The 13,350-nt window shown below is 40.1% G+C and overlaps 1 protein-coding gene across 2 annotated transcripts in view; it reads right to left on the reverse strand.

Moving 5' to 3' along the window:
- Nucleotides 1-1,404: 1,404 nt before the first annotated feature.
- SLC67A1 (solute carrier family 67 member 1) overlaps nucleotides 1,405-13,350 on the reverse strand; it is an 81,134-nt gene continuing 69,188 nt past the window's right edge. For both annotated transcript variants that reach the window (XM_073578544.1, XM_073578543.1), the window contains exons 9-11: nucleotides 7,174-7,275; nucleotides 4,060-4,180; nucleotides 1,405-2,095 (exon numbers count right to left, since the gene is read on the reverse strand). In XM_073578544.1, the coding sequence (XP_073434645.1) occupies nucleotides 1,908-2,095; nucleotides 4,060-4,180; nucleotides 7,174-7,275 (411 nt within the window). In that variant the 3' untranslated portion in view covers nucleotides 1,405-1,907. The remainder of the gene's footprint in view (nucleotides 2,096-4,059; nucleotides 4,181-7,173; nucleotides 7,276-13,350) is intronic.

Genomic DNA, 13,350 nt, shown 5'->3' on the forward strand with positions numbered 1-13,350 from the left:
TTAAATTTGCATTCTTCTGAAAACAATGTGCACCCCACCCTGTACACGGACAACACATACAGGGATCAGGGAGTTATAGGTTGTAGTTTCGATGATTCACTTGTATCACATTGGTAACAAGTTCCATAAATCGAGTTCTCAGCCCTTTATGCAGCGTTTACAGCAGATGCGCGTAAGGTTTTTTATGGCGGATGAGCAACTGCAGAATTTGCATACAATAAAACCTATACGACCTTGTAAATATTCTTCACTCTATAGAAAGTTGTCAGATATAGATGAAAGTCCCTTCATTTTTTCTCCAAGGTATAAAAATCCTGGACCTCAATGCAAAATCTAAAAAAAAAACAAAAAAAAAAAAACACAAAAAAACCCCCACCTAGCACGTGCAAGTGTTGGAGTAAAAGGGATTTTAGACCTCCTCTGGTACTGGCGCCTTCAGTCGTTCCACTGTAACCCCTAGTGCTAGTCCTATTGTGTCCATAATGCAACTAGGGACTTGTTCACACCTTGTATTTTTAAAAAAAAATTTTTTATTTTTGTTCATTTTAATATTATAACATTTTACAGTAACAGTGAATTTAATGAAATTTCTAAAATCTGTAACGCGCCGCCCTTTTTTCACTATTTTTGACATGAAAAAGAACTTGCAGTATATCAATTCTTTCAATAGTTTCACTACAGTTTTTCCACATTGGGTTAAGAGCAAAAACCACAATATAAAAAAAAAGCAACAAAAAAAGCATAAAAAATTTTGAGCAAACTCTAAGGGTACCCGAATTCCAAGTGGTTTGTGCCACATGGCCGAGAACCACATGTAAAAAAATAAATAAATAAAAACCACCCAGAAACCGCTGTGGTTTTGTGCTTCACCAGTTTAAGCCGCCCTGGTGAAAAATTGCCAAACTGTCCCCGTTCAATAAACTTTTAGGGCCAAGTTTAAAAGTTTGGTGTAAGCTGTAAAATAAACTTTTAGGGCCAAGTTTGGTGTAAGCTGTAAAATAAACTTTTAGGGCCAAGTTTGGTGTAAGCTGTAAAATAAACTTCTAGGGCCAAGTTTAAAAGTTTGGTGTAAGCTGTAAAATAAACTTTTAGGGCCAAGTTTGGTGTAAGCTGTAAAATAAACTTTTAGGGCCAAGTTTAAAAGTTTGGTGTAAGCTGTAAAATAAACTTTTAGGGCCAAGTTTGGTGTAAGCTGTAAAATAAAGTTCTTCCACTTTCTAATATAGTTTGTGCTCCATTTCGATCTCCGCTTGCTGTCACTGAATGCGGGGGGGGGGGGACTTATTAATATCCAGATTCCTAAAACCGGAACAAACCTGATATAATTGTAAGAGAAGTGAGAAGTATCAAGCTGAGACAATCCGATGTTACAAGACCTAAATCTTCCCACAATCCACAGACACGTTCCGTTATGTAAATATTTATTATTTACGCACAAACAAAGAAACATAAAATATTACATCTAAACGATTCTAACAATTGCATAAAAAGGACCCCGATGGGCAATGACCGACTCAGTCACAGGTAAAGTTTAAATAAAGGGGTAGATAATTGCCCCTTGCTGACTGTTTCCCATAGGGTCTTGTTGCAGCTGTCACATGCTGATGTCGGTCCATGCTGGAAGCTGAGATTTTTTTTTGCTGTAGCTTTTGAGACTACTGACCTGTGGATGTCAGAGCATGTTGGGAGTTGTAGTTCTCCTAAAACTGGATAGTTAATCCCGATTCGTTTTGGTTGGTTGAACTTTCCCGAAGGACTCAATAGGCTCATGAAATATTCTGGATTTTATGGAAAAATGAGGTTGATACCGTTTTTTTTAAAAAATAACAGCAGGGTTCTTTCTGAGAATTTTACTTCTAAAACTGTCCAGATTTGCAAATGTAAATTAAAAAAACTTGTCTGCTGCTCTATTTGTCCTTCCCTACATTTCTCCTTGGTTGACCATTTACAAGGTACATTAATAAACACAGACTAATAATAATGTTGAAAAGGCCAAAGGAGGGCACCCCATAGTGTTTATACAGGTATCCCCCGATGGTGGGTCCTATGGTCCTTATGAGGGGCTGGATAGAGGCGCAGATTCCCAGCATCGCTCCTACAACAAGACAAAAGATATTGTCAACATGTTGTACCCCACCACCACCAGAATGAACACCGGATCCATAGAAGTCATTGGAGAGATAAAAAGAAAGATAACAGCAGGAGACGAGTGAGCTGACTCTGTGGGGAAAGTGACCCGTCCACTTACAGTCATGAGAACAATTAAATACACCCTCTGAATTCTATGGTTTTATGTATCAGGACAAAATAACAACCATCTGGTCTCCCAGCAGCACAGAGTATTTTAAAAGAAGAGTATGCTGACCCTAAAGGGAGCAATGACCTGTTGTATCATTAAATGATAAGACCCTCACACAGATCAGATTAGTGTGGGCTGAACCTGACAATTTAGGTGGGATCGGCCGACCATCTAATGTGTATGGGGTTGTTCCGACATCATCTGTTAGGGAAGAGAGAGATCGGGGAAGCGGATATACAATGCCTGATCCTTTTGTTCTCGCAAGCGAAGCTGGTGTCAGTCACTCCCTTCAGCCCATGAAAAACATATGCACGCTCAGCCAAACCGAGCATCCATCTCCATAGTAGGAGCTGGAGAAATGGCTGTCGGAGCATTTGACCAACCACTATCGCAGATGTATGGACACCTTAAGGCTGTGTGCCCACGTAAGCGTTTTTTGCGCGTTTGTCCCAGTCAAAACGCTTCAAAAACGCATAAAAGAAGCATCCTATTCATTTTAAATGAATTCCGCACTTTTTGTGCCCATTGATGCGTTTTTTTACCGCTAAAAAAATCGCTTAGCGGTTAAAAACGCAGCATGCTCTTTAATTTTGCGGAAAAGTCCGTGTTTTTAGCTATTTCCTATGAGACAGAAGACGTGCGGAAAAAACGCATCAAAAATGCGCGTTTTTTAATGCAAAAAACGGGCAAAAACGGACGGAATAAAACGCGTTTTCTGGGAAGGAGTCTGGTTTTGAAGCAGAAATTTTTTGCTTACGTGTGCACATAGCCTTAATGAAAGGATATGAGTGTTATGGTAGGAGGAGGTGGAAGGAGATGAGGTGGGAGGACCAGAGTCGTTGAGCAGCACAGAGTATTTCAGCAGACGAGTGTCTCGAGGCTGGGCAGTGATATGACGTGAGGAGGAGAATAGAGTGGTTTCCTGAACTTATCCATATGACAAACTTCTAAAAATGTCCACTGACATCTACCTTATTTGTATACCGTGCCGCTGTCACTGATTAAAGTGGTGGGGGGAAATTTAAAAAAAAAATTAAAATATAAAAAGCGATTTAAAATTATGATTTATACTTTTTTTTAAAAAAAACGTTCAAATCTGAAATGTTCTACATTATGGAAGGAATGAAGGAGGATTTTCAATCTATTATAAACTGTAAGTCTCCATAGATCTCATTCCCGGTGCCGGGGCTTAGCCTCTGCTTCTTATATTCTGGGCATGGGGAGGTTTGGAATGTAAAACTCCTACAAAAAAAAAAGTAATAGAAAACCGAACATAAAAGGCGAAGAATGTGCGGATTCACATCGGACACCCGAGAGCCCTGTAATGATATCTCCCATAGAGAGGAGGTATGTAGCCTGGAAGGATCCGGGTCTGTACAGGCCTCATTCAGACCCGTAGTTCAGAAGAAAGGTTCCAGGTTCTACAGCCGGAATCAGGAGAGTTGAACATTACAGCTTTCTAGAGAAAGAGTTTAGTATCAAAGTTCACATTCACTGTCAGCAAGCAGAGATATTGAGAAGTGTGAGTGAGGATGTAAAACGCTTCACTTGGTAACAATTGAGCCTTTGCTTACAAAATAAAATACTTATGTGAGAAGACGACGGAGATCGATAGCGGGTCTCAGGCTGATAGTCGCAAATTGGGAGCAGCGCAGAGCATTTCAGGAAATGATTGACGAGCGGTAAGTCGTACCCAGCACTAGCTATGGTGCCGCCATCGCCAGGCCTGAATGGTATTGTGGCCTATCCCCAGTACGTACCAGTTTCGGACGGCGGCACGGCTTTCGTTAAGATGCTGTCGGTGATGACTCCCGAGACGCACAGACTGAAAACCATCGGGAGAGCGATGACGCAGAAATGGAAGACATTACTCATTACTGTCTAATGGAGAAAAGACAGAAAGTTGCGTCACATGAAGCCAAATGACTGCGCCTCAACTGAGAAACTTTTATGTAACTTGTTTCTTCAGTAAGATTGTAGTGATATTGATTGTAATAGGAGCGTCTGGAGGGAACGTTTAAAGGGAATCGGTCACCCCCCAAACTTTCTATATGTGCACGTAGCGCTTTCAAAGACAAGTCCAGCAATACCTTTACATGTCCGTTCCGTTCCGCCATTACTGAGAAATCCAGGATTGAACTGTTATGCAGATGAGGGTGAAGAGCTATGGTAGATCTGAAGCCTGTGCCACTCCAGCTCTATTTCCTGCTTCACTGTAGTCACAAAGCACGGAGGCGGGGAATAGAGCTGGAGTGACAGAGGCTTCGGATCTACCATAGCTCTTCAGCCTCATTTGCATAGCAATTAAAAAACACTGATTTCTCAGTAATGGTGGAACAGACCGGCCATCTAAAGGTATTGCTGGACTTGTCTTTGAAAGGGCTACATGAGCGTAGAAATGATCTGAGGGGGTGAAATCCTGCCGACAGATTCCTCATAACAGGTATATCTGGTGCTATAATGGGGTCACAGGGGATGGCTTTGTTATAGGGGAGACCGGAAGACATTTTAATGGCTTCTGACTGGTTAACGGGGGACAAGAATTGGTGAGGCCGGTAGTGGAATGTTTAATGAATGTGACATATGAATATATAACAAAGTTAAATAAACTTTTTTTTTTATATATTCTTTGTAACGCTTCATTTGTAGTGACTTGTTTAGTCTAATTTTCAAGAAAATGGTTTCCTAGACATTCCAGGAGAATAAGGTGTGGGTGGATCGCTGACGGGGATGTGCCGTGTACACAGACATAGGAGGACAAGGATAAAGCACAACACTTACTGATACAAAGCATGAGAAAATGTCCCATAAAGACCTTATGTATTCAGCCGCCGGCACAAGAGGCAGATCTGTTGAGTGCTGTGTCTTGTTATTACAGTGCAGGTATTGGGACCCCGCACGGCGCAGCGAGTCATAAAGGATGTTATCTCTAGGACTCTTTTCATAAGTGGCAGCAAAGAGCGAGATTCTTGTATTTGTTATTGTGGTAAAATTAGTAACGTTTAGAGGAAGCGCAGCGCAAATAAACAAGAAAGAAGCCGCATACCTGGGGGAAATGACTTCAAAAAAAGAGTCTCCATTATTGGGGTTCTCCATCAGTATGGACAACATGTCACCAGTATGACCAGTAATATGGCCAGAAGCTATAGTCACCTTTCATTTCACCCTACTATCGATATTGAGGAGCAGAAGAAGAAAGTCTCTTCTGTGACGCGCGAACTGTTATGGTGACACTAGATCTGGAGCTACTATGGGGGCACTGGTCAGATCTAAATGGTACCTGGACATTATCGGGAACACCTGGATAGAACGGTCATGATGATATTATACCTGGACATTATAGGGAACACCTGGATAGAACGGTCATGATGATATTGTACCTGGACATTATAGGGAACACCTGGATAGAACGGTCATGATGATATTCTACCTGGACATTATAGGGAACACCTGGATAGAACGGTCATGATGATATTATACCTGGACATTATAGGGAACACCTGGATAGAACGGTCATGATGATATTATACCTGGAGTCATTATGGAGGGGGGGTTACTGTTACTTACTCTTTTATAAAGGGCACTTGGATAAAATGGTCATGATAGCATTATACCTGACGCTACTATGGGGGCACTGTAAGTGGCTCAATTTATAAAGGAGATAGAATTGCTACAGTGCCACTATACCTGGAGCTAATATGGGGACACCGCAGCTGGCTCTTTTATAACGGCCACCTGGAGAGAAATGGGGACACGATATCTGGAGCTTTTATGGCTATAACAGAACCAGTCCTGGTGCCTCCATAACAGTGTTACTTTCAGTGAACTTTTAGTTACTTTCTCTCCAGGTAAAAATCAGTCAGGTATAGTGACCCCATAATAGTTACAAATGTAATTTCACCATAAAAGATCTCTCCGGATTTCCCCATAATAGTTGGCACAATATGGCTGTTCTATCAATGTGCCCTTATAGCACCTAAGTGGAACTGTAATGGCGACAATGTATCTGTTGCTATTATGGGGGTACAGTGGTTGACTTTTTTTTATCGCTCGCCTGGATGGAATCTTAGTATGAAATTATATCTGATACTATTATTGTGGAACTCTAGATGCCTCTGGTTTATGGGCAACTGTATGTAAGGGCCCTATCACACACACACACAACGATCTCGCTAGCGAGATCGCTGATTTTGTGACGCCACAGTGATCTCACTAGCGAGATCGCTGTGTGTGACGGGGATCAGCGACCGCCCCCACTGCCAGGTATCGCTGATCGTCCTCGATCGGCCTGGACCATTTTTCGATCACTGGTCTCCCGCTGGCCAGCACGCATCGCGTGTGGTAGCGAGAGACCAGCGATCAGCGACGCTGCACGCTGGTTTCTAAAGTAAACATCGGATATCCAGGAGCCGCGGCTCCTGGATACCCGATGTTTACATTAGAAACCAGCTTGCTAGTCCTGATCGCTGGGTCTGTCTATGTGACAGCTCCCCAGCGATCAGCCTAACGATGTCCCAGCGATCCCATCATGTCGGATCGTTGGTGGGACATTGTTATGTGTAACGGGGCCTTAACTGCTATGGGGGCACTGTGTCTACTATTGTTACGGGGGCACTGTTTCTGTTATTGTTATGGGGGCACTGTCTACTATTGTTATGGGGCACTGTGTCTGTTATTGTTATGGGGCCACTGTGGTTAACTCTCAGAGGCACCTGGATATTAAATTCCCTCTAGATGGTTATTTCTAAGCCTTCTTCCCTGAGGTCAGGACTAGGTTCACCTGCCCCCTGATGTCACCCAGCTTTCCTAAAGAGCTGAACGGCAAATCTGCCGGCTGCATAGGATTTTTTGTACAAAAATTGATACATTCTTACCAGTCCCAGTCCAACAACCATAGAAACCGCTATACTTAACAGAAGCATAGTATCATCCGAGAAGCGGCTGGTCAGGCGTCCAACCATGAGTCCCTGGACAACCTTGAAAATGAGGAGGAACGAAAAGAGACAAAATCAAACTAAAAATAGGGAGGAAGAATAAAAATAGTAAACAACTACCGTAAATATCATTCAAGAACCTAAATAAATAATACAATTATAATTTTTAGAAACCTGTAAAATTGTGAGGAGACACAAATGACAAAGTAATAAAAATATGTAAAAAGGAGAAAAAACAGTCACCAAACTCTATCCGGAGATATACAGTAATGAAATGTGTATAGAATTCCAATACTTATACAGAAGTCGAGACTGTATACAATGGTGGAAATTGGGGTTATTAGCTTTGGACCCCCAACATCTCTGACCTTCTATAACCCATCAAGGTAGACATCAAGACCGACTATTATCTTATTGCTCAACATTTTAGATGGTCATTTTAGTATCTTAGTGTCTTTAGTGTTTTAGTGTCTTTTTTTGGGGTTAATTGGGACTTTATAAAACTTTCCTCACTCTTTCACATGCAAAAGGATAAGTAGCAGTAATTATAAACCTGAGGATTTACTACTAAATAGGAGCGTAAGTCGATCTCCTCTCACTCCTCTACCAAGAAAACCAGGTCGTACAATAGCTCCTCCATCATTATAGCAGACACAATCCTAAAGATCAAGTTCCGAATATGAAATGTTAACCTTTACTAAGAGTCTTCAATGTATAAGCGTGAGAAAAAAAAGGGAAACAATGAGCGGCCGGGGAACCCCACCTCAGTGACAAGTCACAGCACATAAAACTTGCACTATGCACAGGAGACAGCCTACACGCTGAGGAAACAAGACCTGTGTAATGCCACCCATAGCAAAGGACAATAGGCCACTCCTGTCACAGAAAAGTCTGTAGGAAAGCCTGTGGCTGTAGAAATGCAAGGTGGTAACATAAGAGCACGCAACGCAGGACAGCATTCCAGTCCAGATTTCTCTGGTCAAACATAGCATTTCCAGATCATTAGTGAGGCTGAAATGGTCCTGAGAGCTCAGATTCTCATTAGCAAGCAAATTGCATCTTCCATTTACAGTTGTGCTCAAAAGTTTACATACCCCGGTAGAATTTTTGCTTTCTTGACCTTTTTTTTTAGAGAATATGAATGATATCACCAATCCTTTTTCTCCACTCATGATTAGTAGTTGGGTCAAGCCATTTTTTGTCAAACTACTGTGTTTTCTCGTTTTAAATCATAATGACAACCCGAAACATCCAAAAGACCCAGATCAAAAGTTCACCTACCCTGGTGATTTTTAACATGCACAGATGTTGACACAAATGGGTGTGAATGGCTACTAAAGGTAACATCCTCACCTGTGACCTGTTTGCTTGTAATCAGTGTGTGTGCATAAAAGCTGAATGAGTTTCTGGGATCCAGACAGACTCTTGCATCTTTCATCCAGCCACTGACATTTTTGGATTGTGAGTCATGGGGAAAGCAAAAGAATTGTCAACGGATCTACGGGAAAAGGTAGTTGAACTGTATAAAACAGAAAAGGGATACAAATACAAAAATATATCCAAGGAATTGATAATGCCAGTCTGCAGCGTTCAAACTATGATTAACAACTGGAAAATCAGGGATTCTGTAAAAACAAAACCACGGTCAGGTAGACAAACAAAAATGTCGTCCACAACTGCCAGGAACATTGTTCGAGATGCAAAGAAAAACCCACAAATAACATCAGCTGAGATACTGGACTCTCTGAAAACTAGTGGTGTGGCTGTTTCAAGATGCACAATAAGGAGACACTTGAAGAAAAATGGGCTGCATGGTCAAGTCGCCAGAAGAAAGCCATTACTGCGCAAATGCCACAAAGCATCCCATCTACAATACACAAAACAGCACAGAGACAAGCCTCAAAACTTCTGGAACAAGGTAATTTGGAGTGATGAGACCAAAATTGAACTTTTTGGCCACAACCATGAAAGAAACACCATTCCTACTGTAAAGCACGGAGGTGGATCACTGATGTTTTGGGGATGTGACAGCTACAAATGCACAGGAAACTTGGTCAAAGTTGAAGGAATAATGAATGCAGCACGTTATCAGCAAATACAAGAGGCAAATCCGTAAACATCAGCCGAGAATCTGCACATGGGTCGTACTTGAATGTTCCAACATGACAATGATCCACAACATAAGGCCAAGTCAACCTGTCATTGGCTACAACAGCACAAAGTGAAGGTTCAGGAGTGGCCATCTCAGTCTCCTGACCTCAATATCATTGAGCCACTTTTGGGAAGCTCTCAAGTGCACATATGCTAGACAGCCCAGGAATTTACAAGAACTGGAGGCTTTTTGCCAAGAAGATTGGGCAGCTTTACCATCTGAGAAAATAAAGAACCTCATCCACAACTGCCAGGGTATGTAATTTTTTTTTTATTAGATCCTGTCTAATATTGATGCCATGCGGGACCCTGGTGTTTAGCTGATAAATCCACCATGTTTCCCGACTTTTCAGTTTTCTTTTTAATATGGCTACCTCTGGCTGGAATTTGAACCCTTTCTATACCTGACACCTCAAAAGCAGACACATCCCCTCCATGACTATTAATAAAATAGCAGCAGTATTACAGTAGTTATATTCTTGTACATAGGAGCAGTATTACAGTAGTTATATTCTTGTACATAGGGGGCAGTATTACAGTAGTTATATTCTTGTACATAAGGGGGCAGTATTATAGTAGTTATATTCTTGTACATAGGGGGCAGTATTATAGTAGTTATATTCTTGTACATAGGGGCAGTATTATAGTAGTTATATTCTTGTACATAGGGGCAGTATTATAGTAGTTATATTCTTGTATATAGGGGCAGTATTATAGTAGTTATATTCTTGTATATAAGGGCAGTATTATAGTAGTTATATTCTTGTACATAGGAGCAGTATTATAGTAGTTATATTCTTGTATATGGGGCAGTATTATAGTAGTTATATTCTTGTACATAGGAGCAGTATTATAGTAGTTATATTCTTGTACATAGGGGCAGTATTATAGTAGCTATATTCTTGTACATAGGGTGAAGTATTATAGTATTTATATTCTTTTACATAGGAGCAGTATTATAGTAGTTATATTCTTGTACATAGGGGCAGAATTATAGTAGTTATATTCTTGAATATAGGAGCAGTATTATAGTAGTTATATTCTTCTACATAGGGGGCAGTATTATAGTAGTTACAGTCATATGTAAAAGTTTGGGCACCCCTATTAATGTTAACCTTTTTTCTTTATAACAATTTTGGTTTTTGCAACAGCTATTTCAGTTTCATATATCTAATAACTGATGGACTCAGTTATATTTCTGGATTCAAATGAGGTTTATTGTACTAACAGAAAATGTGCAATCTGCATTTTAACAAAATTTGACCGGTGCAAAAGTATGGGCACCTCAACATAAAAGTGACATTAATATTTCATAGATCCTCCTTTTGCAAAAATAACAGCCTCTAGTCATTTCCTGTAGCTATTAATGAGTTCCTGGATCCTGGATGAAGGTATTTGTGACCATTCCTGTTTACAAAACAATTCCAGTTCAGTTAAGTTTGATAGTCGCCGAGCATGGACAGCCCGCTTCAAATCATCCCACAGATGTTCAATGATATTCAGGTCTGGGGACTGGGATGTCCATTCCAGAACATTGTAATTGTTCCTCTGCATGAATGCCTGAGTAGATTTGGAGCGGTGTTTTGGATCATTGTCTTGCTGAAATATCCATCCCCTGCGTAACCTCAACTTCTTCACTGATTCTTGCACATTATTGTCAAGAATCTGCTGATACTGAGTTGAATCCATGCGACCCTCAACTTTAACAAGATTCCCAGTGCCGGCATTGGCCACACAGCCCCAAAGCATGATGGAACCTCCACCAAATTTTACTGTGGGTAGAAAGTGTTTTTCTTGGAATGCTGTGTTTTTTAGCCTCCATGCATAACGCCTTTTTGTGTGACCAAGCAACTCAATCTTTGGTTCATCAGTCCACAGGACCTTCTTCCAAAATGTAACTGGCTTGTCCAAATGTGCTTTTGCATACCTCAGGCGACTCTGTTTGTGGCGTGCTTGCAGAAACGGCTTCTTTCGCATCACTCTCCCATACAGTTTCTCCTTGTGCAAAGTGCGCTGTATTGTTGACCGATGGACAGTGACCCCATCTGTAGCAAGATGATGCTGCAGGTCTTTGGAGGTGGTCTGTGGATTGTCCTTGACTGTTCTCACCATTCTTCTTCTCTGCCTTTCTGATATTGTTCTTGGCCTGCCACTTCTGGGCTTAACAAGAACTGTACCTGTGTTCTTCCATTTCCTTACTATGTTCCTCACAGTGGAAACTGACAGGTTAAATCTCTGAGACAACTTTTTGTATCCTTCCCCTGAAAAGCTATGTTGAATAATCTTTGTTATCAGATCATTTGAGAGTTGTTTTGAGGAGCCCATGATGCCACTCTTCATAGGAGAATCAAATAGGAGAACTACTTGCAAGTGGCCACCTTAAATACCTTTTCTCATGATTTGATACAGCTGGCTATGAAGTTCAAAGCTCAATGAGGTTACAAAACCAATTTCGTGCTCAGGAAGTCAGTAAAAAGTAGTTAGGAGTGTTCAAATCAAGAAAATGATAAGGGTGCCCATACTTTTGCACCGGTCAAATTTTGTTTAAATGGAGATTGCACATTTTCTGTTAGTACAATAAACCTCATTTGAATCCAGAAATATAACTGAGTCCATCAGTTATTAGATATATGAAACTGAAATAGCTGTTGCAAAAACCAAAATTGTTATAAAGAAAAAAGGTTAACATTAATAGGGGTGCCCAAACTATTACGTATGACTGTATATTCTTGTACATAGGGGGCAGTATTATAGTAGTTATATTCTTGTACATAGGAGCAGTATTACAGTAGTTATATTCTTGTACACAGGGGCAGTATTATAGTAGTTATATTCTTGTACATAGGGGCAGTATTATAGTAGTTATATTCTTACACATAGGGGCAGTATTATAGTAGATATATTCTTGTACATAGGAGGCAGTATTATAGTAGTTATATTCTTACACATAGGGGCAGTATTACAGTAGTTATATTCTTGTACATAGGAGGCAGTATTATAGTAGTTATATCCTTGTACATAGGGACAGTATTATAGTAGTTATATTCTTGTACATAGTGGCAGTATTATAGTAGTTATATTCTTGTACATAGGGGGCAGTATTACAGTAGTTATATTCTTGTACATAGGGGGCAGTATTAAAGTAGTTATATTCTTGTACATAAGGGGGCAGTATTATAGTAGTTATATTCTTGTACAGAGGAGCAGTATTATAGTAGTTATATTCTTGTACATAGGGGGCAGTATTATAGTAGTTATATTCTTGTACATAGGAGGCAGTAGTATAGTTGCTATATTCTTATACTTAGGGGGCAGTAGTGTAGTAGTTATATTCTTGTACATAGGGGGCAGTATTAAAGTAGTTATATTCTTGTACATAGGGGCAGTATTATAGTAGTTATATTCTTGCACATAGGGGCAGTATTATAGTGGTTATATTCTTGTACATAGGGGGCAGTATTATAGTAGTTATATTCTTGTACATAGGAGGCAGTAGTATAGTTGCTATATTCTTATACTTAGGGGGCAGTAGTGTAGTAGTTATATTCTTGTACATAGGGGCAGTATTACAGTAGTTATATTCTTGTATATAGTGGGCAGTATTATAGTAGTTATATTCTTGTACATAGGGGCAGTATTATAGTAGTTATATTCTTGTACATAGGAGCAGTATTACAGTAGTTATATTCTTGTACATAGGGGCAGTATTATAGTAGTTATATTCTTGTACATAGGGGCAGTATTATAGTAGTTATATTCTTACACATAGGGGCAGTATTATAGTAGATATATTCTTGTACATAGGGACAGTATTATAGTAGTTATATTCTTGTACATAGGAGGCAGTAGTATAGTAGCTATATTCTTGTACATAGGGGGCAGTAGTATGGTAGTTATATTCTTGTACATAGGGGCAGTATTACAGTAGTTATATTCTTGTATATAGTGGGCAGTATTATAGTAGTT

Source organism: Dendrobates tinctorius, unplaced genomic scaffold, assembly GCF_039654945.1.
Source record: "Dendrobates tinctorius isolate UK_male_01 unplaced genomic scaffold, ASM3965494v1 ptg000059l, whole genome shotgun sequence".
Classification (NCBI taxonomy): Eukaryota; Metazoa; Chordata; class Amphibia; order Anura; family Dendrobatidae; genus Dendrobates; species Dendrobates tinctorius.